Below are 24311 nucleotides of genomic sequence, written 5' to 3' on the forward strand. Positions count from 1 at the left end.
CCGAGGCCAGACCTAGAAAGTAGGGGCTGGAGTCCTGGCTCTAGCATGCCCATCTGTTCCGGAGGCCTGCCTCCTGGGCAGGATGCAGCACGTGGCTCCCCACCCCTGGCCAGCAGGGCCACGAAGCCTTGCCTGGTCACAGTTGTCTGAAATCCTAAGCCCTGGGGGGCTGGAGGGGCGGGGAGGGGGTCAGGGCGAAGTGCTGCAGGTGAAGCCTCGCCAGGAGGGAGAAGCTGTTCTTCATCACAGGTGGTCACCGACAGCAGGACTTTCAGCCTGAGAGGGGTAACATTTGAGACGGATCACGCCCCATGCCCTGCTGTCCACGTCTTCCCAGGGAGCTGGGGGACAGGTCTGAGCTGGTGTGGCTCTGACCTCCTCTTGCCCTTGAGAACTGAGCTCGCTGTTGGCAGATGTGTTCTCTCAGCAGCCCCAAGACACCCTTTCTGTCTCTGGCTTCCCGCCCCTTTGGTCCTGACCGAGTCCTGGGAAAGGCCGTCTGCCTCCTCCCTCTGGCTGCTGTAGGATCTCGGCTTTGGCTCTGCTGTCCTGCAATTTCACTGCAATGTGTCTGTGTGGAGGTTGCTGTTTGTCTGTCCTGCTGAGGCTTCATCAGGACGCTGTGTTTTCGTTATTTTGGGAAAGTGTCCATTACTTTGCACACTGCCTCCTCTCCGGCCTGAGAGTGTAAGCCGTTCTCATGCTCCCTCCCGTGCTTAATTGCCCACATCGTCTTTCTCTTTATTCCCTGATCTATATTCTACTTAATTTCATCAAACCCACCTTCCTGGTCATCAGCTTTCTCTTCAGGTGTCCAATCTGTTAAACTTGCCTACTAGGCTTCCATTCCAAATATTGTATTTTTCACCCTTAAGTGTTCCGGTGAGTTCTTTCGCAAATATCTTGCTCTTTCCTCCTGTTTTCCAGCCTGCCATGCATATGCTGGTGTCTTGTAGCCTGTGTGTGATGTCTCGTATCTGAAGTCTAAGGTCTGCCTCCACTGTTCCTGCCACCACTCCATGTGCTTTGTGCCTTGTGTCTTTGGTGATGTCTTCATTTTGTTTTGTTTTTTAAAGTGGGAGCTGCTTATTTCCCTCTGAATCTTGTGAAAACTCTTTGACACCTGGGATGAATGTGGTATCTTTTAGAGAGCATTTTTATTTGCTTCTGACAGGTGCTTACAGCTTCTGACGGTCTTTGGGACCACATTGAAGTTAATTTTCAGCTTCAGTTTTCTGAAAGCACTCAGTTATGCAAACGCAGGCTGAAAACTGGACAAATGCTGTCTGGCCCACAGGGAAGGCAGTTTTCCCTCCTGTCTTAGTGCACCCAGGCTGCCATAACAAACCCCACAGACGGGGGGCTTATAAACGCATTAATTTCTCACAGTTCTGGAGGCTGGAAGTCTGAGATCAAGGTGCTGGCCGATTCGGTTACTGGTGAGGGCCCCTTCCTGGATCTCAAACCTTCTCAGGATAACTTCACGTGGCAGAGGGGCGGGAAGCTCTCTGGGCCCCGTTAGAAGGACACTAACCCCATTATGAGAGCCCCTCTCATGGCCTCATCACCTCCCAAAGCTCCCCCTCTGACATCAACACGGTGGGGTTGGGAGTTCAATATATGAATTGGGGGATACAAGCATTTGTGTGTGCATGTGTGTGTGTGCGTGTGTGTGTACTAGTTCACCCTCACGTTTACTCACCTCTAGCACACCTTACACAGAGTGCCACTGCGGGGTATCACTTCTCTGTGTGACTAGATTCCCCCGGTGGGTGGCCTCTGGGCTTTACTCTCTCTCCCCTGATCCCCTGAGGTCAAGGAAATGTGTTGAAGTTGCTCCATTTGGCAAAAGCTGCCTACGTACCTCTGACTTTATCGGTTTCTGGCCTGCATGTTCCTCACCACGTGGGCCAGCCCAGCCTCCAGTTCAGGACTTGTGAAGTGTGGAATCTGAAGGATGTAGGTGTAGTCACTGCAAAGGCTGGTCCGAACAGCCGCTCCTGCACTTACCAGGCAAGCAGCTTATTCCACACATACAGAGGACCCTGTGCCAGGCACTGAGGGGCACCCCTACACAAGACACCCAGCAAAGTGTTTGGGCCAATGAGGGGAGCTGGGTGGGACGTGGGGTCAGGGCAGGGGATCAGCAAAGGCTTTTCCTGAAGGAAAAGGGCCAGGCCACACACCTGGACATCTTAGGAGCCCTCCCAGAGTAAAAGCCACCCTCCACTCTGGAGAAGGGGGCAGACCCTGTACCCTGCTGTACCCTGGGGGCGGGGGGGACACTGCACACGAGCTGAGGGCTGCAGAAGTGCCTCCCACTCCAGAGGGCCAGGCTGAGTGGGTCCTGACCTGGGTAGAAGCTGGGTGTGGTCACCCTCACAGGTCCTCTGGGGATGGCAGATTGCATTATTGTGAAAGATGAGACCATTGGGCTGCAGGACGGTTTGGGGTGTAGGGTCTGGCCAGTGTGACAGCTAGAGGAACGGGTCGCAGGGCTTCTCAATTCCCAGGCCTGGGCCTGCACCTGAGGTGGGCACGGGCCCCTTCCTTTCAGACCCGGTGTTCACACCTTGGGGTACAGCCCCAGGACTTCCTCCTCCTGTGGAGACAGGTGACAGCGCTCCGAACACAGGTGGCTGAGCTTCGATCTGCCTCTGAGAGGTGAGCCAGCTGCCCCACATCTGATGGTGGCCCAGGTATTGGGCCCTCCAAGCTGCTCCCATGGAGGAGCTGTCCCGGCTCACAAGCCACTGCCCCAGCCCTGCTGGGCCTCAGGGTCCCTGTGGGGTGGAGGGTGGTAGGGTTGAGAAACACTAAAGCACAGAGGGAGGGAAGGGGTGCAGGACAGAGATGATGGAAGGGGAGGAGCTACACGGTACAATTTACAGTTCCTCTAGTCCTTGCCAGGCACCTCTTGGGTCTGCCCTGGATTATTGAGGGACCTGTCAGCCCCTCATCTGCACACAAGGAAACTGGGCTCAGAGAGTCCACGTCCTCTGTGGCCTTGCTGAGCCCTTGCTCACCCCTCTCTGGCTGTGACATGGGACCGTTGGTAATACACAGTAGAGGACTCTCCTGAGAATGGGGGTGGGGGAGGGTAAGGGGGTCTGCTGAGGGCAGAGAGCAGGACCCATGTGACCATACCCTGCCCCTCCTAGCCAGTGGGACACCTTCAGGGCCCTGAGCCCACAGCTGGCCCTGAGGTTCAGCTGGGGGTGCTGCCTTGTCCGTAGGAGTCTCACTGACATGCAAGCAGAGGCAGCCAGGACAGCCCGGCGCCTGCACACGGCCTGCCTGAACCTCAACTCCAACCTGCAGCTGTCGGCCAGCAGCTCAGCAGGCGCCCTGGAGCGGCAGGCCTTGCAGGGTGCTTGGCTGGAGCAGCAGCTGCGGGACAAGGTGCGGGAGATGCTGCAGCTGCAGGGCCGCTGGGACACAGAGAAGGTGGCACTGCAGGCCAGGTGGGTGCCTGAGAGGGCTATCGCACAGCGGAGGTCAGGGTGGGGGCACCCTGCGCCCCCTTCCTATCTGTCCTGCAGCCAGAGTTCCAAGTGATAGGCAGTTCTTATTCCAGCTGCCACATGACATTCCCACGGGTAGGCAAGCCCAAACTCCTTCCAGCCCTGCAGGCCAGTTAAAGCTCCCCATCTTGGAGGGTCTCCGTGGACACTGCATTAGACACACGTGGACTGTCCTTGGGGCTAAAGGCACATCCTTCAGGAGCAGGCGCTTGCTTTGGGGTCAACTGTTTGAGAAGCAGAGCAGGCAGTGGGCCGGGCCCATCTGGGGTCCATGAGCCTCAGAGGAAGCATGGGATGTTCTGCACACAGAACCCGCATCGGGGGCTTGAAGTATGTTTCCTTCAGCAGAAAACAGGGAAAATAGCTCCCCACTGAAGGCCACAGGGTACAATTCCACAGAATCTGGGTGCCTGGGACTCACATGGCCACAGACACCCTGCCGGCTGACAGGATGGGGCCCGCCCTGCCCTCAGGGGAACAGGAGTTCATGGGGTGCGGGTAGTCCTGTACATCCTACAGGGCAGCACTCATGGCCCCCATACTCAGAGCAGAGTACTCTGGGGTCATAGGAAAGGAGATCCAGGTGCCATGGTGAGTCAGGAGAAGAAGGTGGGTCCTGGGAAGGCACAATAACATCTTCACTCACTGTTAGACTTGTGGTGGCAGAGGTAGTCCAGGCAGGGCAGTGGTGGGCAAAGGCCCCCAATGAGCACTGCATCTGCTGGCCCCAAGGGCAGGGCAGGGCCTCAGAAGCTGAGTTAGGGTCAGCCTGGGCCCTTGGATCCTGACCTTGGGGGTCTGTGCTTTACTCTCAAGACAGTGGGAGCCATTGAAGGTTCTAAAGTAGCAGAGAGGTGTCTGACCAGACCAGGGACTGAGGTCCACTCAGACAGATGTGGCCAATGCCTGAGGCCCGGCCACACCACAGGAGGAGTCTGATTCAGCCAGGGAGTCTTCAGGGCCCACCCGTGCCCTGGGCTCTGGGCTCTGTGCTGACCACCCTGCCCCTGGCTTTTCTGCAGACTCTCTGAGCAGAAATTGCTGGTGGAGAGGCTCACAGAGCAAAACTCGGAGAAGGAAAGAACCATTTCTTCCCTCAGAATGGATGTTCAGAGACTAGTGCGTGGGGCTGAGGACGTGGTGGGGTGTGGGGGCTCTGGGGCCGGAGCGTCAGCCGCCCTGCTAAGGGGTCTGCCTGGGCACAGGAGTCCTGGCGCAGTGGAGACCAGCTGGCGGCAGACAACCTGAAGGAGGAAGTGAAGTCCCTGCGGCGTGTTTTGAACATCATCACAGAGGTGCAGGCCATCTTGGGTCCCGGGGGGTCCAGCTGATATGTGGGATAATCTGGGAGGTCCCCACTGGACATGGCCCTGAGTGCTCTCCCCACACTGTGAAGGTGGCCCAGGCAGACTCGAGGTGCCCAGAGCTGGCACAGAGCAGCAGCACTGACAGGGAGAAGGCACAGAGACCACTGAGGAGCCCTCCACGCACCTCGTCCCTTCACTGGGGTGCATCTCCACCACGAGCCCACTCCCGGGCCAGCCCAGACCCTGCACTGCGGGCTGTGCAGGCAGCTATTGAGAGGAGACGGCAGCAGGAGCAGGTGGGCAGCCACCAGCGCTGTACCCTTGGCCCCACGGGGATGTTAAACCCATGGGGCTGGCAGGTGTTGCTATAGGACCTGCCCCTGAGACCCACAGCCCCAGGGAGGGGTCTCTGCCCTAGGTGCATCCTTTCTGGGGGGTCTGTGGTCAAAGGCCTGGCAAGGCCAGAGGGAGCTCACGCTACCTCCCCCCACCCCACCCCGAGCAGGAGCTGCGTCTACAGCTGAAGTCCTCCCAGGTGGTGGCAGCCAGGCTCCGGGAGCAGCTGTCAGAGAGGCAGCGGGAGCTGCGAGCCTCCCGGAGGCTCCTGCAGGAGCGAGAGCAGGAGCGGGGGGACCTCCTGGACAGGCTGGAGGCACAGAGCCAGAAGGCACAGCACTGCAGGGCAGCCAGCGAGCTCCTGGGAAGGTGGCTGGCCTGAGGGCTGGGCAGGGCGGGTGAGCTGTCTGGGTCCAGGTTGGACAGAGCAGGCCTTCCCAGCTTGGGGGCGCTTCCCCCACAAACCTTCCACATAGGAGGGAGTGGGCCATGATTCCTGAGGACAGGTGGGCCCCTCAGCATGGAGGGAACATGGCCAGAATTAAGGGGCATTTGGGAAATGGAGACCTCGGGGGCCAGGGCCAGGGGGTACAGCTGAGGTTCAGGTCCCTGGCGGAAGGGTGACATGCGGCAAGGACTCTGAGTGGGTCAGTGTTGAGCACAGCCTCACACAGGAAGCTGGATCTGGAGGGCCTAAGGCCCTGTCAGGACAGGTGAGCAGTACAAGCAGATGTGGAGCTGGGAAGGTGCAGGTGGAGAGATGTCTCTTCCATCCAGCAAGTTCTGCAAGGACTGGTGGAGCCGGGCCTGTGGGTGGCAGAGGGCTGAGCACAGGGCTGCACCAGGAGCCTTTGCGTTTTAAGGACTCCCAAGGGCCACCAGGAGGGGACAAGCTACTGGCCACCCCACCTTGCAGGCTGTCCTGGGGCTGGAGATTGCTGGATCTGCCTCGTCCCTCCCCACACTTCCCTGAGCTCCTGCCCCCAGGGGCCCTCATGCCTGGCGCCCACCCTGCCCTGCACATCCTCCTGGCAGTGGGCTGAGGCCGGAATGTACCCCGTGTGGGTCTCCCAGCTCCCCTCCTCCAAGGCTGCCCCAACCTTGGCCTCCCCTGCTCCCAGAGAGAAGAAGGCTCTGGAGTTGGAGGTGGAGGAGCTAAGGGGCAAGATGGATGTTTGGGACATGGACAAGCAGAAGCGGGAGGCCGAGAACGCTGAGCTGCAGAGAAGCCTCCTGCTCTGGACACAGCAGAAGGAAGAGCTGGAGCAGCAGGGCGAGCGGGGCCGCAGGGAGCTGCAGACCAGGTGGGCCTCAGCGTCCTCATCCACTAAGGGGACCGCTTCCTTAGCAACCTTGTTTCCGGGAGTGGGGGCACCCACCGGACAGTGGGGGTGACAGGCTCTCCAGGCTTCCTGCAGGCTGAGCCATCGCCCCAACACCCACCCAACACCTGCCCAGTGCCTGCCCCAGGAAATCCACCACCTCGGGCCCAGGAGAGGGGGTGCCCCCAGCATGTGTGCACCCAGGTGAGTCTACTGAGGCATGGACAGAACCCCACCCCCAGCTGGGGAACAGGGTCCTGGTTCGGATGCCACCCTGTGGACTCACCAAGTTCAGGCCTCCAGAGTGACCTGGGCTCCTCTGGGGCTCCCTGGGCTTGGAGGAAGTTGCAGGCGGCCACCCTGCCTGCTAGGTCCTGTGAGGTGGCCTATCTTGCCTTGAGCCAGCCTCACACCCTCTACCTCTGATTTGGGGACCTTAGTCAAGGGCGCCTGGAGCAGCTGGAGGAGAAGGTCTCGGGGCTCAAGAAGGAGCTGGTGTCGGCCCGGAAGGCACTGAATGCAGCCCGGCTACAGAGGGACGTTCTGGAGAGTGAGAGGGAGGCCCTGCATGGCACGCTGGCTCGGGTATGCCTCTGTCTCTCCCACCAGGCCATCCTTCACTTCAGCACTCCTTTAGTGCTCAGGGGCTGCTGTTTACCCGGAAGGCCTCCTCACTGTGGGATTCCCTTCCCACACCCATCCTACCCAGACCTCCGGCTTGCACACCTCCATGACGAGGGGCTCACTCCTTCCCTGGCACCAACAGCTCTGCCAGGGAGAAAGTTCCTCCTGTGAATCTGAAAGTCCCTCCTTGGCATCCCCCCTCAGGGTGACCACTACCCTCCCTCCCCACCCCCGCAACCCTAGGCTGAGTCCAGCAATGCTGACCTGGAATTGCTTGTGAGCCGGCTGAAGTCAGAGGGGGAGCAGCAAAGGGACTCCCTGGCCAAGATGGCCACCCTGATGGAGGGCCTGGCGAAGGACAAAGGCAGCCTGACCCACCAGGTCCTGCAGGTGAGACGAGGGCCATGTGAGCAGCCCTTCCCCTGAGCCTCACATTCCCCAGGGTGGCCATGAGACTCGGTCCCAGCTCTGATCTCTGAGCCTAAAACCCTCCCTGCACCCATCTCCCCTCACCTCTTCCATTCCTGGACTGAGCACAGGTGGGTGGAGAAGAGGCCCACATAGGGACAGTGGGCCTGGACAGTGGGCCTGTGGAGGGAAGGCCACACACACCTAGGCAGTCCAGGGAGAGATGGTCAGCCCGTGGAGGCACAGGTGTGTGGGGCATGGCCTGGATGCCGACACCCCCCCCGCCCCCCCGCCGCAGCTGCAACAGGATGGGGACCGGCTGCGGGAGCAGGAGCAAGTGCTGAGGCAGGAGCGGGCAGACGCCAGGGAGCGGTTGGCATTGGCAGAGCAGCAGCTGGAGCAGCTGGAGGGGCAGGCAGACCGGCTCCAGCGTGAGAGAGCCCAATTGCAGGAGCAGGTGGGTCAGGTGAGAGGTCTGCAGGGGCTCCTGGCTCTGGCCCCACCCTGCAGGGCCACCCTTTCCCTCTGTGGTGTGGACAGCTCACAGGTCACCTCTCCACGTCACACTGGCCCAGGCTGTCAGCACCGGTGCTTTCTGACTGCAGTGCTGGCTGACTTGGCTGCATTCAAAGGCAGGTTCCCTGTGGTGGGGGGAGAGGACAGGGGGTGGGTATGCAAAGAACCTTTACATCACACCTGCCACCAATCCCGGGGGCTGAGTTCTGCCCCTCATTAGGGGTCAGAGGCCCAGTGATTCTGCACACTCAGGGCTTTTTTCTGTATGTTGTTGCCTTTCGTCCGCAGCTGGACTCACCTATTCACTCGGTCACTGATTCCCGGGTCTTCTATTGGCATAAATCTTGTGCTGAGAAGGAGGCCACACTCAGGGGGTAGTTACATTGAAGCAATTTTGCTATTTTCGGGGCTCCCTGTGGCATTCAGACTCCATGGTCCCTGTCACCTACCTTTGGGACTCAGCGCAGCCTCTTTTGGCTTCTGAGACTCTGTCGTGTCCCTTTTTCAGTCATTGGTTTCCTCTATATTTAATTACACGGTTATATCCAATATGCCAGTGTACAGTTCAGTGAGGTTTGACAGCTCCATGCACCTGGGTAACCACCACTGAGACCAAGATGTAGACCTGCTCCACCAGCCCAAGCCCATTTCCTCATGCTCCTCCAGGCACCCCACCCCGGGCAGCCTCTGCTCTGCCACGTACCACCAAGACTGGTGTCGCCAGTTTTAGAGCTTTTTGTAAATGGAGTCACAGTACAGATGCTTTTGTGTCCAACAGGGCTTTGAGAGCCATCCATAATGTCAGGTGAATCAAGGGTGTGTTCCTTTTCACTACGTAGTAATATTCCATTGTACAAATAAATGACATTTCCATACCTATTCACCTGTGGCGGGGCATTTGGGTTTGGGGCGATAATGGACAAGACTGGTATGAACACTTGTGTATATATTCTCATTTCTCTTGAGTAAATATATAGGAGTGAAGTTGGGGAGTCATTGGATAGGTGTGTGCTGAACTTTATAAGAAACTGCCAAGCAGTTTTCCAAAGGGGGTCTGTCATTTTACTCACCGCCAACAGTGGGGAGACTTCCATTTGCTCCTTGGCCTTGTCAACACTTGGTATCATCCATTTTTACTTTTTAGCTCTCCCATGTGTGTGGAGTTACATATCATTGTGGTTTAGTTTACATCTCTTGATAACAGGAGATGTTGAGCACAGTTTCATGTTATCTGGGAATAACAGACTTCACTTTTTTGATGGCTTCAGTGCTTGTATTTCTTCTCTCTGTGCACTGTCTAAAGTCCAACAGAACAAAGTCAATAAGAAGTGGTGAGTGGCCTTCCTTCCACCAATGACAATACTAGGAAAAAATTCAATATTTCACCCTCAAGTATGATATTATCTGTAGGCATTTTATAAATGTCTCTTATCAGATTGACAATGTTCCCTTTTGCTTAAATTCGGAGCCTTTGCATTCTGTTAACATTTTTTCTGTATCTATTAAGATGATCATGTCATTTTTCTCTGTTAATGTGATGAATTATATTGGTTAATTTTTTAATGTTAAACCAACCTTGTCTACCTGAGATAAACCCTACTTGGTCATAAGTTAACAGATATTTTATATATCTTTCAATTAAATTTCATAATATCTTGTGAAAGACTTTTGCATGTTTATTCATGAGGAATGTTGGTCTGTAATTTTCTCCTCTTATAATGTTTTTGTCAGATTTGGAATCAGGGCCTCACAAACTAAGTTGGAAAATATTTCCTCCTCCTCTGTTTCTTGGGAAGTGTTTTAAAAATTGGTGTTATTTTTTTCTAAATGTTGGTAGGATTCACTAGTGGAGTTATCTGAATCTGCAGTTTCCTTTGTGAGAAACGTTTTGATAATAAATTCAGTTTCTTTAACAGGTATAGGGCTACTCAGAGTTCCTCTTCAGTCTGTGGCTGTCTCTCCTGCCCATGTTGAGTTTGTCCTTGGCTCCTGAGGCCCTGGGCTCTGCACCACTTATGTGCTAGCAGATACTTCCAAGGGAAATCTGGGTAGAATGTCAGGCTAATTTGAATACACGTCTCTCAGTAATCAGGCCCCATTGGGCCGTGGCTGCCTTGGTATCTTTCTGGCCATCACACAGATATGTTGGAGGTATAGGGTGCAGCTTTTCTAGCCACTCTAGGTGGTAGGGTTGGCCTCCAACAATCTACTTCACCATTGTCAGAAGCAGAAATTTCTGGTCTTTATGTTTGAAGAATATTTTTGCTGGGTATAGAATATTAGGATAGCCATTATTTTCTTTCAGTATTTTTATAGTTTCACTTGGGGCCCAGGGGAATTTGAAAGGAACTGTGGGCCATAAGGCTACGGTGGGCACAGGGGTGGGTCTTGGCCCATCCTCCACACCCTCACCCGGCCCCACCAGCCGTGGCCTCCAGTCCTCTGTCTGCCGGCAGCCCTGCTTCTGCTGCCACCGCTCCCACACTCTGATGGTGCTGGCCACCCTCGCAACAGCGGGTGTGAGCGCAGGGCTGGTGCTGTCAGCGGGTGCGAGTGGCAGCTGCTGCCCCGATTACCCCTCAGGAGCAGGGGGAGGTGGAGAAGCCCTCAGGGATGATTGGGGCTGGCAACCACAACTCCCACCCGCTGACGATGCCGAGCGATGGGGTGAGTGATTGGGACCGGCGCTGGGCACCAGCAGCAGGTGTGAGCACCCGGCGGGAGCAAAGAATTTTCAGTAACTACCATAAGCTCGCCCCAAATCAGTGACCGGGGTCCCACTCACCTGCTCCACCATCCCGCCATGGCCAACGCCCACCATGTTCCACATGCATCCCCTGGTGGTCAGTGCTCGTCATAGCGACTGGTTGTTCAGTTGTGCCACTGTTCGGTCTATTTGCATATTCAGGTTTTATATATATAGATTCCACCATCCTCCGACTTTCATTGTTGCTATTTGGAAGTCAAATGTCAGACTTATTGTTGCTCGTTTAAATGTAATGTCTCAGGGGAGGGGGGTTTGCCCCTCTGATTTTAAAGATATTTTCCTTTATTTTGGTATTTGGAAACTTAGAACTAAGATATATCTATGTGACATTTTCATTGTCTTTATCTTTTTAGGGTGTTATGGCTCATTTTAAATCTGTGGCTTGATGCATTTTATTAGATTTGCCAAATTTCTGTCTAGTATCTGTTCAAATATTCTCTCTCCTCTCCCTCTGCAACTTCAATTATACATATGTTAAGCCTTGCCCTGCATGTCTGTTACACTTTTTTCTGTATTTTCCATCATTTTTTCTTTTCATGATTCAGTCTGAATACATTCTTTTGTCTGTCTTCCAGATTATTAGACCTCTGTCTAATCTGTCATTGAAACATTATATTTATTAATTTTGCTTATTGTATTTTAAAATTATGTTGCTTATATTTTGTTTCTAGTTCTATGGTAAAATTTTACATCTTGCCATTCACATTCCTGAACATTTAATCACAGCTATTTTAAAGTTTAAAGAGACAGGGAGGTATCTGTGTTTATTTGATGTTCTTACACATGGTTTTTGCCATATGATCTTATCTCCTGATATTCCTGGTAATGTTGATCAAATGTCAATCATCATATTTTAAAACTATAGAAATAATTTGATGATGCTATTCTTCCAGAGAGGATTTACTTTTGATTCTAGTAGGTAGTGAGGGTAGATGATCACCATAATCCATGATTGAGGGATGGTCTGTTCTGATCCACCTCTATTACTAGGGTGAAGCCCTTCTGTGCATACAACTAGAAACCTGGGGTGTTTATCAGGATCCTTCTGCTTCAAAGGCTCTGAATTTAAGTTTTTGGCCCCCTAAGATCATAATATTGCCAGAAGCTATCCTTGACTTCCCAATTTCTCAGCCTAAACTTTTAAATCAGCACATTCTCTGAAGAGGGACAAGATACCTAATGGTGGGCTCAACCCCTTCTCTCCAAGATCTCAGATCCTTCCATCCCAGCTGACCTGGCAGCTCCCCAGGCCGTACTCAGATTCCATGATGTATTTTATCTAGATTTTTGTGATGTTCTTGGTGGAAGTGTTAGTCTGTAGCAACCTGGTCCTCTGTCACCTTCTACTGCCATTTCTGTGCAATTTTTCCTGCCCCCTGGACACCTGTGGTCTAACCAAGATTACCATGTAGACTGGAAGCTGGGCATGCTCAGTTCAGTAACTCCTCCATCATGGTCACAGGCGTGGAGGCCCCTCTACTGTGTTAGCACGTGAGCACTCTGAGGTCCCATGTGTCTCATATTCACTCTCGTCCACCTTTTCTTCATTCCATTCTGCATGATACCACTTCTTCTGAAGTCCTGCTTTTCCCTGAAGAGGCCCCGCTCACCCTCCCACTCTCTCTTTCTCTGCTGGACTCTCCTCTTCCCCCTCCTCTAGGTCGCATGCGAGAAACAGGCCCTGGAGGAGCAGCTGGCCCAGAGCCTGAGGGACCAGGAGGCGCAGATGGACACTCTCCGGGCGGCCCTTCAGGAGAAGGAAGCTTTGTTGGAGGAGCAAGCTCAGCTGCTGGCCAAGCAGGAGGCCCTGGAGAGGCAGGGCCGGCTCACGACTGAGGAGGCAGCTGATCTCAGGTACCCAGGGGCTATGGACAGGGTGTGTGTGCCTGGCCTTGCCTCAGGGAGGCTGCAGTGTGGCAGGGGGCAGGCATTCACCTAGCAATGGTAGGGCAGGGAGGGTATGTTTACATGGGAGAGAGACTGTGAGTGAGGTGGACCCAGTGAGAGTCCTGGGGTGACCTTTCTGTGAGAGGTGGCTGCACTGGTCAGGTGGCAAGTTGCAGAATGACAACATGGAATGTCTTACTCGTGGATCTGAGAAGTTTAAGGTATACATGGCTTCAGATGAGACTGGATCCAGGTACTTCCACAGTGCCCGCAGGACCCTGCCTCTCCCCCCTCAGTGCTGCTCACTCCTGAGGAGGTCTGGTTCAAGGGCTCAGGGTGCGAGGTGGCAAGATGGTCAGTGGCTCCTCCAGGCTTCCTCCTCTAGCAGACACAGAGCGCCCTTCTCCCCACAAGGCCCAAGCGTTGCTGCCATTAACCATCCTGAGCTACTTCATGTCCCTGAACCAATTCAGTGAGTCACAGGGTTCAGATTGGCTGGCCGGGTCATATGCTTAGCCCCAGGGAACCACCAAGCAGAGAGTGGGGCCACAGTGAGCTCAGTGACCATGGGGCCACTTCCAGAAGACATGGAATGGGCACTTTAGGCAACACCAGGGGTGCCCTGTAGGCTGTTGCCTGGTGAGCTGACCTGGTCCCGTAGCCTCTGGACCTTTTGGGCCCTTCTCAGGAATATCCAAGCACTTTTCTAGAAAAGATTTCCTCCTGGGATGCCAGAATCTGGGGGTCCTTGTACATCTTCTCAGACAATCCTCTCCTCAAAATGAAAGCTTTTGGAAATTGATAAATGAAAGCTTGGTGGAAATTGATAAAACTTGACTAAGGCTGGGGTGGGTTGTCAGAAGCAGAGGCCCACAGTGCTCAGAGGGCAGTGTGGTTGGAGGCCCTTTTCCTCCGCCAGCATGTGCTGCTGGATCATGGGCCCTGGTCAGTGGTTTCGGGAACCTGGGATCCTGCACCAACTGAAGCCTGACTCCTGGGCCCAGGACCCCTGCACAGTCACATGCCCACCAAACAGCATTTCAGGATGACCCATCTGAGCTGCTGATGACAGGGCTGCTCGGGACTTGTCCCGAAACCATGTCTGCCTGGCACAAGCGGTGTGTGTTTATTTCACTGGGGTGGGACTCTCTGGCCGCCTCAGTTTTCATGAGTTCCCAGGCCGTATTGATGACCGCTCGGTGTGAGCAGTCCTGCTCCAGGTCTCCTGGTGAAACCTCCATGGTCAGCTTGATGTGGGAGGACCCCAGGCCCTGGGGACATGCCCTCAGTTCACAGGGTGCCAGCATGCTGTTCAGGCTGGGAGATGGACTAGGTTCCCTGCCTGCATACCCCACACTCACCCTGGCTGGCCTCAGGAGGCTGAGCTGCCTGTGGGCTCCTGTGGAGGGAAAGACTAGACATGCCCTTAGATTCCGGCCTCCAGGTGCAGATTCTGAGCAGCAGAGGAGACCTGGAGGGCCTCTGGGAGGAGGAAGGTTCTGGGGAGGGAAAGCAGTCTAGGTAAAGAGAGTGGGGAACATGTGGGTGCTGACCAGGTAGGGACTGGAGCGGGAACGAGGGTCTCAGAGAAGCGAAATTTCTGAGCTGTGCAGGTATCAGGCCCCTGGAAGGTGTGGAAGTGCCCAACCCCCAATAGTGGTGATAGTGGTGTGCGGGGGGAACCTAGCGAGGCTGCCCAAGGACCACGGCCCGCCCTGGCTCATGGGCTATCGTGGGGCTGCGCATTGGCCATTTGTGTGCTCATGTGGGTATTTGTGTTCAGTGTCTGTGGGGTGCCCATGTGTACGTCACCCAGCACAGCAGAGCAGAGCAACACTTAAAACATGCTCACTGGCTGGTTGATGCTAATGGGTTGGCTGTATTCAAGCCACCTCCCCAGAAATGGGGGCTGCTGTCAGGGCTGTGCTCGTCCCAGGTCCTTCTGAGCGTTCACATGGGTGCAGAGGCGCGAGGCAGCTTCTCCTATAATGGAGCCACACGTGTGAGGTTCTGCTTCTCAGAGCGACTCTTTAGGTGAAAGAGTTTCCTCATCCTCCTTACGACTGACAATGTGCCATCATTTCCACAACATTCTGCCATCCGCCAGCTCTGAAGACAAATGCGGTTCTCCAGCCACAGTGAGCACCCTGTGCCACGTTGTTGGTCCAGTGTGTTTCTAAGGTGCTAACACCCGAAGGTGGGGTTGCCGCCAGAGGTCAGGCACCCTAACTAGCACTGGGTATTATCATTGTTTCAGTCTTTTGGTAATCGAATGCCTGGTTGTGATTTTAATTTCCTTGAGTACCGAATAAGGTTAGCAAGTTTCATATGTTTATTAACCATCTGTGGATTTCTTTAAAATATATTTTATTGATTTTTTTACAGAGAGGAAGGGAGAGAGATAGAGAGTTAGAAACATCGATGAGAGAGAAACATCGATCAGCTGCCTCCTGCACACTCCCCACTGGGGATGTGCCCGCAACCCAGGTACATGCCCTTGACCGGAATCGAACCTGGGACCTTTCAGTCCGCAAGCCGACGCTCTATCCACTGAGCCAAACCGGTTTCGGCACCATCTGTGGATTTTTTTGTGAATAACAGTCATTTTTCTGTAGAGTCAGCTGACTTTCTGTCATTGATTAGTAGGAGCTTTTTGTATATGATGGATATGGACCCTGTGTATATTTAGTGCAGATTTTTTTTTCTTCAAGTCTGTGCCTTGTCTTTTAAGTTGCTTTGTGGAATCTTTTCTGCATGAAAGCTCTCCCTCCCTATCTTTAAGTATATTCAGACCTATCAGCTTCTTTATTTTTATCTTCTGTTGTTTGTGTCTTTCTTAAGAAGATTATAAAATACCCTTCTGTATTTTTTTCTACTACCTTTACAGTTCTAAGTACTTTAGTTGTTGTTGTTGTTTGTTTGTTTTTGTATTTGTGTGTGTGTGTGTTTTTCATTTAGCTTTTAATCCACCTGAAGCGTTTTTTGTGTGGGATCAATTTGTTTTTACAGATTTAAGATGAAAGATATGTCCTCTGTTTATTCTCTGACTTACCAGCCTGGCTTTGGCAAGCGCTGTCCTGCCAACAGCAAATGGGATCGCTTGGTGACTGGCCCGCTGTTTGATGGTTCTCCACAGGGCCGAGCGGGATGTGCTGGAGAGCAGCCTCTTTGAGGCTCAACAGCTGGCAGAGCAGCTGCAGGCACAGCAAGAACATCTGGAAGGAGAGGCCCAGAGCGCCCGGCAGGCCCGGCAGGCCCTGCAAGGTGCTCCAGCAGCTCCTGCCTGTCTCTCCTCTCCCCACATGGCCCAGAAGGGCCCCTTCCATAGAGCTCAGTCCCAAAGTGTTGCTCCCACTGCCTGGTCTCCCAGGAAGGGCACCAACTCGGGCCGGGGGCTCCTGTGGCTGAATGGGTGCATCTGTGAGGGGTGGCCTGCCCAGTCTGCTTCCCAGGGTCTAGACCTGGGTCAGTGTGACAGCCCCTGCCCCATTCCTGAGCTCCCACCCCTGCTCAGCCCACCTCACCATGTGTGGCTCACCCAGCCCCTAGGCTTGGCCATAGCCAGAATACACGCTGTGGTGGGACTTTGTCCCTGCCTGCTTGAGCAGCGTCCTCAGAGCAGGTGGCTGTCACTCCACAGGGGGCTTGCACAGGCCACAAGGTGTTCCATGGCATGGGGCCCTGTGGCCAATCCTGGATACATCTGTCACTTTGCAGTGGAATTGGAGCAACTGAAAGGCACCTGGGAGGTCCAGGAGACGAAGCTGGAGTGGGACATTGGGCAGCTACGGCGGCAGATGGCGCAGCAGGAGCGGGAAGCACAGCTGGCCCTGGAGAGCCAGGCACTGGCCCACTGTGAAGACATCGCACGGCTCCAGAGGGAGAAGGTCTGCTTCCCTAGGCCACCAGTTGCTGCCACTCCTGGGAATTTACATGTCCCAGATCATGGAAGACCCTCAGGGGAGGGGTCCTAGGAGACCAGGCAGAAGGCAGAGGTGCCAGGCCACACTCAGGTGGGGGCCAGAGAGGACCCTTCATAGGTAAGGTGGGCAGCTAGGGTCATGGGGCTGAGCCAGTGTGGCTAGGTCCTCTCCTTCGAAGGAGGGGCCAGCTGTGGGCATTGACTGACCTGGCTGCAGGTTGAGGGCTGAAGCTGGAGGGCGCTTCATCACCCATCTGAGCCATCCCACTGGCCAAGACTCCTGCAGGCCTTGTTTGACATGCCTGCACACATCATGCATGTCACTGGTGCGTGGCATGCCATGGAAGCTCAGGAAAGGCCTTTGAACTGTTAGTTCATGTCAGATAGAGGAGGTGGAGGTGGAGGCCCAGAGAGCCGCTTTGCAGCTCTTGCTTCAGTGACACTGTGTGTGAGACAAGGGGCTTGCAGCCAGCTTGACAAACCCTGGGGACCTGTCTTGCCCTGGAGTCCCATGAACCAGGTCTCACTCAGACCACAGGCACTGCTGGTCTCACATGTCCTGACCTGTATGGTCCTCACAGCCTGTCCCTTCGTCTTGGCCCAGGAGACCCTCAGTCTGTCTCTGACGGAGGAGAAGAAGGTGGCAGCATGCAGGTTGGAACAGGAGAAGGAGCTGGTGGCAAAAAGTGCAGCCAAGAGGGAGGCTCTGAAGGAGGAAATTCAGAGCCTGAAGCATGAGCGGGATGAGAGCCTCCTCCAACTAGAACATGAGATGCAACAGGTAATGGGGGGACTGTGAGGCAGTGGGCGTGCTCACTTCCACCTCACCATGCCTCCTCTGGCCCAGCAAGAAGGCTGTGTAGGGGAAGCCTTTCCAGGTCACTGCTACTGTAGCGCTGGTCTTCCACAGCAGTCCTGGAGGACAGACATTCACCCACCCACCTATCCACTCATCCATCCATCTACCCACCCATCCACCCATCTATCCATCCATCCATCCATCCATCCACCCATCCCTTTATCCATCTATCTATCCTTTCATCTGTCTATCCATCCATTCATCCATCTGCTCATGTATCTATCTGTCCATACATCCATGCAACTCAACTGTCCCTCAACTTCTTGTCCATTAACCGTTCATTCACCTGACTCCATTCTTCTATCCACACACCCAGCTGTCCACCCACATACATGGTGATCTCTCCACATACTCAATTGTCTATTCACACACATCACTGTTCATCAATTCATCAATTTGCTTGAACATCCATCCAGCTATTCATGTACCCAATCATCTATCAACATGACTATCCATCCACTCATCTGACCATCCACCTATCCAACCACTCACTTGACCATCCATCTATTTCTCCATTTAAACAGCCTTCTCTTTGTCCACACACTCAGCTGTCCATTCATATCCACCATTCATCCATCTGACTATACATCCATCTATCTGATTAGCCAGCCATTCATCCATCCATGTATCCAACTACTCTTCTGACTATCCTTCCATCCCCCGGCTATTGAGATTCAGACACTGGACATGTAAAAGTTACCTTCTGAGTCCAGGCTCTTCATTTTACTGTGACACCGTGAAGTATTCACTGTCCAGTGAATGGAAGGACAAGTAAACGTATTCACATATGTTGTCACATAAAGTGATAGAACTCTCAGGTGTTGGCACAAATTACAAACCACAGGGGATGGGTTCCAGTAGCAGGAGTCACCAAGGTTTATTGTCAGACTCCATGCATTTCTAACTTGCTTCTCTCAACATGCTGAGGTACACGCTCTTATTAGCCCCATTTTATTGGTGAGAAAAGTAGTTCATACATGGTGACCGCCTTGCACCAGCTTGCACAGCACACTGGGTCTGTGCTCATAGCTGTTCCACCCTCCGCTTCCTGAGGAGGAGGAAGAAAAGGCTTTGTAGCTGTGGTGGCATTGGGGGAGGGAGAGTGAGACTGTAAAGGAGGAGCAGGAGGTGGTTGGGTAGGGAGGGAAGGGAATTTGGGGAATGTCTGGGGATGGCACAAAGGACTGTGCAGAAGCCCTGAGTTCAATGATTCTCCAGAATGATCTAGAGAAGGAAAGTGCTACACTTATGATTACAGAGTTATTTAAAGGACATAAATCAGGACCACCCCAATGAAGAGACATGTGGGATGAGGTCTCTCCCCTGGGACCAGGCACATCACCCTCTGGCATATCAGGGTGGTCTAGGGTTTTCACTGGGGTCCTCCTATAGGTGTGATTGACAGAATCACTGGCCACATGATGAAACTCAGTCCCCACACCTTCCCCGAGGCTGGGAGATCTCAGTGGCTCACAGTCCCAGTGTTCTAATCCATGACTGGTGGGGCATGGCCACCCCCTCCCCAAACTATGTCAGGCAGCCATGAGTCACCCCTTAGAGTAAATCAGGTGCAGTCCTAGGGCCCAGGAATAACAAAGACGCTCCTCTCTTGGTGAATTCCAAGGGTTTAGAGGCTCCTCCCAGGACAAAAAAACAGACCAAATCTTATTATGAAAGAGCCTCCCTGAGATCGCTGTGCACAGAAGAGCAAATAGAAATACACATGGCTATCCCGCCTCTGTAACACGACAAGTACACGCATTTTCAGGGATCAATCTATGTTGGGAGTCTTTCCACATCATATGCTCAGGATTTGCTTATCCTCCTCATAGCCTCGTGAGGTCCTTGGATGCTTGTATCATGATTGTTTTGTTGGCCCCCCATCGGCAGACATCTGGTTTATTTCCAGTTTGTTGCTGTTGTGAATGATATAATGAACAATAATCAGTGGCCCTGAGCAGGTCATCCCACACATGTACACGCAGGTCTCCAGGCCACCTGCCCCAGTGGGCCTGGGCCTCCAGAGACCCATGCACCTGTGACTTTGATGGTCCTTGACAAATTCCTTCCACCTTCTGCAGCCCTGTGGGGGGCACTCCCCTGCACACCTCACCCTTAGTGACACAGCATTTTCAGAGGTTCAGAATCACTAGTGGTCCCCACTCTGTGCTCTGTAGAAAGTGGTGACTGGAGGGGTTGGGGGACTCCAGGGAGAAGGGTTCTGTGAAGCCCCTGAGCTGCGCTGGGAAGGAGCAGGTATCAGACAGGTGCATGGTGGGGAGGTGGGGGGAGAGGTGGTGCACCTGGTGGGGTGGGAGGGACTGCCTGAGTGCAGGCACGAAGGCTGGACCATGTCATATAGGACAACAGGCTCCCACCCCCCACCCCCCAGACGTCGCTGTCTCTGGGGTACTGCCCCCTCCAGAGCAGGGATGTGGAACCAGGAAGATGCTGTGTCCCACCAAGGGCTTCAGCACCCAGTAACCCACTGTCATGCCAGGCCCTGTCTCTGAAAGAAGCAGAAAGGAGCCTGCTGCAGCAGGAGCTCTCCCGGGCCACTCGGGAGCTGAAGCAGGTGCAGCAGGAGGCCCACGGCCAGCAGGAGCAAGCAGAGGTGAGCCCTGTGTGCCCCCATCAGCCAGAACCCAGGCGCTGGCCTGGCCCCTGCAGTGCCCGGGAGGCGCTGGCAGAGCCCCAGATGCACCCCTTCCCACCTCGTCCCAGGTATACACTCCCCCTCAGCCCCTCTCTGAGCCTCAGTTTATCTCCAGGCTTCTTGCTAAGAGGGAACATTGTCTTGATGGGAAGGAAAGGCCGAGGAAGGCAGTCCCTGCCCCCACAGAAGGCACCAGGGACTCCACATGAGCCAGCATCAGAGTGGGCAGAACCAGGCCTATGCCCCCAATCCACCGGCCCCCAGCCTTGCCTGTCTGTACACTTGAACATAACTGCAGGAAATCTGACTCGCTGGAGGGGCCCCTTTCAAAGGAGAAACCAAACCAGAGGAAGGACACCCACGGACAATCCCACAGAGCCTGAAGTGAGGCAGCCACCGTGGGCCGGGAGAGACCCCAGGAGGCAGCTGCCTGCCCTCGACCAGGGAACAGAGGCCCACGAATGCATGGAGACTGCTGCAGGCTGCAGCTGGGGTCGCCTGGGGCCCCTGACTCCTCTTCAGGACCCCATGTCTAGGGCAGGCCAGGCAGATCAACTAGGACTCTGGAGAGGGGAGGGGCAGCAATGATGGGGCCCTGTGTCCTCACTCCACGGATGGGACTGGGTACCCACTGCCATTGCTGGCAGGGTGGCCTCAGCCATTTGTGAAGTGGGCAATGCGGAGGCAAGGGCCCACTCACAGGAGGAGGTGGTCAAAGCAAGGTGACAGGACACAGATAGAGAGGGATCTCAGGAGCACTGCCTGCAGTTGGGGTCAGACAGCTGTCCTGGGGGCTGGCCCTGAGCAGACACAGGCTGCAGATACCCTCCAGGACACTGAGGGGGACACAGCCCCACCTCTAGCCACACCCACGCAGCCTCACGGGGCCAGCTCTGTCCCCTCTGCTCTGCCTTTGTCCCTCCAGCCCCGGTCACCTTTCCCGTCCAGTGCTGCTCTTTCACTTTTAACCTTGGTGATCCCTGTTCACCCTGGTCCCTGGCGTGTCCTTGTCCCAAGGGCACAGTCACAAGCTCCCTGGCCTTGAGTGAATGACTCAGGAGTCCGTGAATGACTGCGTGGATGAGTGTGGACTGCTCTGCCAGGCCCGGAGCTTCCTTCCTGAGCTGCAGGGGCGGGAAGGCCTGGCTGGGAGGCCATGAAGTTCACTGTGACCTATGGACAGGGGGCTGGGGGCTGTGCAGTGGACAAGGGGCTGCACTTAGAAGTTGGTTGCCAGGGTGTCTCTGTCCCCTCCTGCCTGCCGGGCGCCCAGATCCCAGTCACTCTGAGCAGAGCTGGGGAGGAACTCCCGGCACCGAGGCACCAGCACTCAGGGAAGCCTTGCCCAAGATCCTCGCTCCCTGGATCCCTGTCAGGCTCTGTCTCACCCCCTAGCAGATGGCCCTTCCATGTGCACAGCCAAGAGGGGAGTGGGGGGCCCTGGAATTGTGTCCTCTTTCCTGCCCACCCCCTCCCACCCCCCACAGATGCTCCTTCAACCCCTCTCAGGCAGCAGGAAACTAGGAAAGCACCCCCCCAAGACCCTGGGAACTCCCCCAGCTCTCAGGGGCCTCCCTCACTCTGGCTGAGTGTCCCCTTGGATGGCCTGCCAGCCAGTGGGTTCTTCAGGGAGCTCATTAAGGGTTCTTTTGCCACCTTAGCTTGGAAAATGAAAATGAAAACCCACTGAGAGGGGAGGGAGAGAGAAAGGCCAGCCAAGGAACACCAGTTGCAGGCAATGTAAGAACAAGCCCGGTGAGGGTGGAGAGGCTCACGGAGACAGAGGAGGCTCCCTCACCAAGAGCAGAAGGCACGAGCCCTGGCGGTTTGGCTCAGTGGTAGAGTATCGGCCCACAGATCAGGGGTCGCTGGTTCGATTCCCAGTCAAGGGCATGTACCTGGGTTGCAGGTTTGTTCCCCAGCTCACAGTCTCCAGTAGGGATGCGTGCAAGAGATAACCAATTGGTATGTCTCTCTCTCTCCTCTCTCTCTTTCTCTCTCCCTCTCTCCCCCTCCCTTCTATTCCCTCTTTTTAGCAATGGAAAAAGATATCCTCAGGTGAGAATTAACAACAATAACAAAAAAGAGCAGGAGGCACAAGCTGATAGAGCCCAACCCACCAGTGCCCTGAGCAGGGGAGTAGGGCATGGAGTGTGTGTCCCAGAGACGGGTTCAGGGCAGCCGAAGGGGCTCCTGTGCCTCCTGGGAGAATGAAGCCTGCTAAGGAAACCCTCAAACTACCTTGGGTCCCAGTACAGAGGCTGGGCTGGGTGGGCCTGGGGCACAGGTGAGCAGGTGACATCCTTGCTCTTGGACAAGGAGGTGCCTCCTCCCAGTGCCCATCAGTTAGAGCCAGGGAGGAGCATGTTGAGTGCTGTGGCCAAAGGAAAGCACATTTGGTCGGGCTGAGTCCTGAACGGATGTCTGGCCACCTGAGCATGGCCTGTGGTCCCTGCAGGAATGGCCCTGCGGACACTGGGAGTGTCACCTAATCCCACCTGCCTGTTTGAAAGTTCCGGCTGTTGGAGGGGTTCCTGTGGTCACCTGCACCCCACTGCCGTGTCTGCTGAGGGGTCCAGCCTACACTGATGGTGGGACCCCGGAGGCACCTTCCCAGCGACACCCCAGGCCAAGGGCCACAGGCAGAGGGGTGCTCCTCCTGTGCCCCACAAACCCAAGAGGGCAGAGGCTCAGCTCCTGGTGCAAATGCCAGCCCCCACCTGGCTGCAGGAGCCCAAGTCCAGTGTCACCTGAGGGCAGGGTCTCTTTTCGTTTGCCAAGTGGCCATTCCTGGCTACTCACTGTTCAGCAAAGTGGGCCTAATAGCAATGATTTAGGCAGCAAAGAGGTCGGCGCTGGAGAGCCCTGCCCTGGCAGCCTGGGGATCCCAGAGGAAAGGCCCAGAGGACAAGGAATGGGTCAGCCCCTTCCCTTAGGGATGCCCGTTGGGGCCTCTGCCCCCACCCTTCACCACTGTGTCCACTCTGGACCTGGCATTGGTGGCGCTGGCTGTAGCCAGGACAAGAACCGTCCCGTGGAGCCCCAGTCCATGCTCTGGTCCCCACCTGCCTTGTGATGCCGGAGCGAGCTGCCCATCTGGTCCCAGGACTTTGTGTGGCTGCCCGTGTGGCCCCCACCCACCATGGGCAGCCCCTTGATGCCTCAGTGGCTTACTGCTCCCCCCAGGCCACAGTCAGAGCCACGGCGGCGGAGCTGAAGGCCCTGCAGGCCCAATTTGAGGAGGCCATCTCGGCCCATCAGAGAGAGACCTCGGCTTTGAGCCACAGTCTCCGGAAGATGGTGGCAGAGCGGAGCAATGCGGGCAGAGAGGTGAGGGGGTGCCCGAAGGGGAGAGAGGGAGGTGCCAGGAGGGGTGAGAGAGGGGAGTACAAGGAGAGGGGAGAGAAGGCAGGTGTGATCTGAGGGGTGGGGAGGGGGAATTGGGCCATTAGCCTAGAGGCCCATCCATCCATCACGCTGTGGGAAGATCCCTGGTGAGCAGCTTGAGGCACGGACCCCACGGAGCTGAGCCTGGGTGGGGTGAGGCCACCCTGGGGTCTCCTGGAGCAGAGAGGCAGCAGAGGTGCAGGGTGGCCCTGCCTGGGCCTGACATGGCCCAGGAGCCCTGTGATGGTGTCCTGGGTGGGGACTGTCGTGGGCAGGGTGAGCAGGAAAGGCCCCAGCGAGGCCGGGTGGAGCTCGGCAGGCAGGCGATTGGGGAGGTGTTCCTGAGGTCGGTTTGACAGCACCCGGGCGCCTGGGAGAGGGGAGGGCAGGAGGACATGGGATTGGGGCTGGGGGAGGGTAAGCTGGCGCCCAGGTAGGGCCGGCAGGCAGGGACGAGCGGCTCTAGCGCTCGTGCTCCCTGGGCAGTGTGCCAAGGCTGGCAGGCGGCGCTGACCGTGCTCATGCACTAGCCTGGAGGCTCGGCGGGGGAGGAGGGGCTCGCCCTCCCCCAGCACCAGGGCAGGCTGGGTGGACGGAGGAAGAGAGCGTGATTTAACATGACAGGCTGTTTACTTTGGCCCCCAAAGAGAAAGGTCTCCTTTCAACAGATTTCAAAGTCAGGCCGGTCAGCGACCACACGGGGAAACAAAATGAGGTTTTAAAACTGGGGGCAGCAGTGGGAGGAGCTGGGAGATGTACAAGTTCAGGTTCTTGGAGAGGGGCCTCCAGAAAGGGA

The 24311-nt window shown here is 55.4% G+C and overlaps 1 protein-coding gene across 1 annotated transcript in view; it reads left to right on the forward strand.

Moving 5' to 3' along the window:
* CROCC2 (ciliary rootlet coiled-coil, rootletin family member 2) overlaps positions 1–24311 on the forward strand; it is a 74088-nt gene that overhangs the window by 12008 nt on the left and 37769 nt on the right. The window contains 15 exon segments of the mRNA XM_015561813.1: positions 2558–2664; positions 3237–3464; positions 4547–4691; positions 4921–5127; positions 5334–5536; positions 6289–6471; positions 6930–7074; positions 7357–7503; positions 7820–7987; positions 12465–12658; positions 15828–15955; positions 16409–16578; positions 17218–17394; positions 19973–20086; positions 23315–23458. Of these exon segments, the coding sequence (XP_015417299.1) occupies positions 2558–2664; positions 3237–3464; positions 4547–4691; positions 4921–5127; positions 5334–5536; positions 6289–6471; positions 6930–7074; positions 7357–7503; positions 7820–7987; positions 12465–12658; positions 15828–15955; positions 16409–16578; positions 17218–17394; positions 19973–20086; positions 23315–23458 (2460 nt within the window).

The sequence above is a fragment of the Myotis davidii genome, unplaced genomic scaffold (assembly GCF_000327345.1).
Source record: "Myotis davidii unplaced genomic scaffold, ASM32734v1 scaffold370, whole genome shotgun sequence".
Classification (NCBI taxonomy): Eukaryota; Metazoa; Chordata; class Mammalia; order Chiroptera; family Vespertilionidae; genus Myotis; species Myotis davidii.